Raw genomic sequence first — 2216 nt, 5'->3', positions numbered from 1 at the left:
TTTATTTTATTTTATTTTATTTTATTTTATTTATAAAATAAAATAAAATAAAATAAAATAAAATAAAATAAAATAAAATAAAATAAAATAAAATAAAATAAAATAAAATAAAATAAAATAAAATAAAATGAAACGAAATGATGAAATAAAATAAAAAATAAGATAAAATAAAATAAGATTAGGAAAAGTATAGACAAGAATATAAAATAAAAAAGTTAACATAGATTAAAATAAATATCTTAAGTAAAATCAAATAAAAGGAAATTAATTACAAACAAAAAAATTACATGAAAAAATACTTTAGTTTTAAATATTTAATAAAGAGTTACACATTTTTTACTTTCAGTTCGTTGGATTTATATTTGCTTGCTGTTTGGCGAATAATATTCGCAACTACAGACGTCGCTCGGCCTATTGAGCGTAGTGAGCGTGCTCTACAAAAATTCGAATAATTTTGCAAATATGTGTGTATTAAAAACAGCAAAAATGGACGTAAAATTTATGATGAATTAAGGCAATGAAACCCCCTCGAAATTTACAATTAATGTACAATAAAACGGATTTTCTAGGCCAGCACAGAGTTACACATACATATTTACATATATATTATTATGTTAGTGATTTCTTAAGCACAACAAAAAAGAAATAATTTAAAAATACATATATTTTCACATAGTATGTACATATCGCACATTTAAAAATATACAGATTTATTTCGAAATTTAAATTTTGTGGGAAAACGCAAAGTTTGATCAATTCATACAATTGATATACGAATCCACATATGGAGAGACACATATCTTGGCTATTTTATTATATGATGAAATCTCCAAAAACGTAAATTTTGATTTACATCTCTACATTATTAAACGTGCGATATATACATATATATGTATACATATGTATCTTAAAATTTTGAAAAAAATTCAACCGAAATCTCGAATATATGTAAGTATGAGTTAAAATCATCTACAAAGTAAATTTGTATAAATATCGAATCAGGACTCCATACTACAATGTAAAGATATAATTATAATAAAATGTTTTGTAAAATACTTATGTATCTTTGCACATGCTAAGTTTTTTGTATTAAAGATTCATATTTCTACAAATTAGTTTACAATACCTTTATGCATGGATGTATGTATGTATATATGCTCAATGTCGCAACGGCCTGCCTTAAATATTTATACATGCAAGTACATGAATAAAATTTACAAATTTGTACAAATGTATGCATAAGGTACTTATATAAGCCACATCACAATGATTATTAAGAAATAAATTTGTTTAACAATAATATTATACGTAAATACGAATTATTTTATGAGCACCGAACGATTGTGTTAGCAAGCACTATGTAATTTTTTAATTATTTGCACACGGAAACAAAATATCGCATTTGCTTATACATACTCCTACGCAGGGTTCGTACTACTGGGACTCAGTTCAGTAGTAAGTGAATAGATAAACCGGACTAAAAACCAAGTTTTCTTAACAGATTTGTTTTTTTCTTGGTGAATTTTAAGACATTTTTAGTATAAATCCTAGCGAAGAATAAGTAACCTCGGTTTCGGTCTCAGTGAGCACTTCGTGAAAACCCCGACGTGCAAAGTCGCAACGTGTTTTTCTCCGTGATGAAAAGACTTTTGACAGGTCCAATAAGAACTCATACTGCGACACTTAACGCCTAAAATCGTAGTTATTAAACCTCCCGAGGAGTTCACTTGGGAGGACGCCAGTTACCGTTTCAGGCAAAAAGCTTTCTATTCGGTGATACCACTATACGTATTAAGAACTAAATATGCCGGAGTGCGCGGAGCTGCCACTTAATTTAAGCTAATCTAAATAAGTTAATAAGCTAAATATTTAATAATAGATCGCCGCCAAAATAGGGTAGAGAGTACCGGAAAACTGCCCAGAAAACCTGGAAAATATCGACGTACAGTGGTCGGAGGGCTTCTGTTTTCGCGAAAAAAGCATATTTTAAAACTGTGATAAATTAACCGGAATAAATCTATTATTATTCATAAATGTCCAAGGAACTCAAAACTGATTAGTATTTTCAAAAGTATCTGCTTAGCAAGCCGTTTAATCCGCTTAATTCAACGAATTCCATCGTCGTTATAAGTTATAAGTTATAAGTTGATAGTTTTCTTAAATTTTCTTTTATGGAAACTTTCAATTATAACAGTAACTGGTAGTTTGGTGTTACT

The 2216-nt window shown here is 28.0% G+C and overlaps 1 protein-coding gene across 1 annotated transcript in view; it reads left to right on the top strand.

Moving 5' to 3' along the window:
- The window catches only part of Tsp42Ea (Tetraspanin 42Ea), a 5616-nt gene extending 4995 nt beyond the window's left edge, over positions 1-621 (top strand). The window contains exon 4 of the mRNA XM_017619285.1: positions 347-621. Within this exon, the coding sequence (XP_017474774.1) occupies positions 347-418 (72 nt within the window). The 3' untranslated portion in view covers positions 419-621. The remainder of the gene's footprint in view (positions 1-346) is intronic.
- The last annotated feature ends 1595 nt before the right edge of the window (positions 622-2216 follow it).

The sequence above is a fragment of the Rhagoletis zephyria genome, unplaced genomic scaffold, assembly GCF_001687245.7.
Source record: "Rhagoletis zephyria isolate East Lansing unplaced genomic scaffold, Rhagoletis_zephyria_1.1 Rzeph_scaffold_01828, whole genome shotgun sequence".
NCBI classification, from domain to species: domain Eukaryota; kingdom Metazoa; phylum Arthropoda; class Insecta; order Diptera; family Tephritidae; genus Rhagoletis; species Rhagoletis zephyria.
The sequence above is the reverse complement of the archived record's forward strand: the minus strand, read 5'-3'. Positions and strand labels throughout refer to the sequence as shown.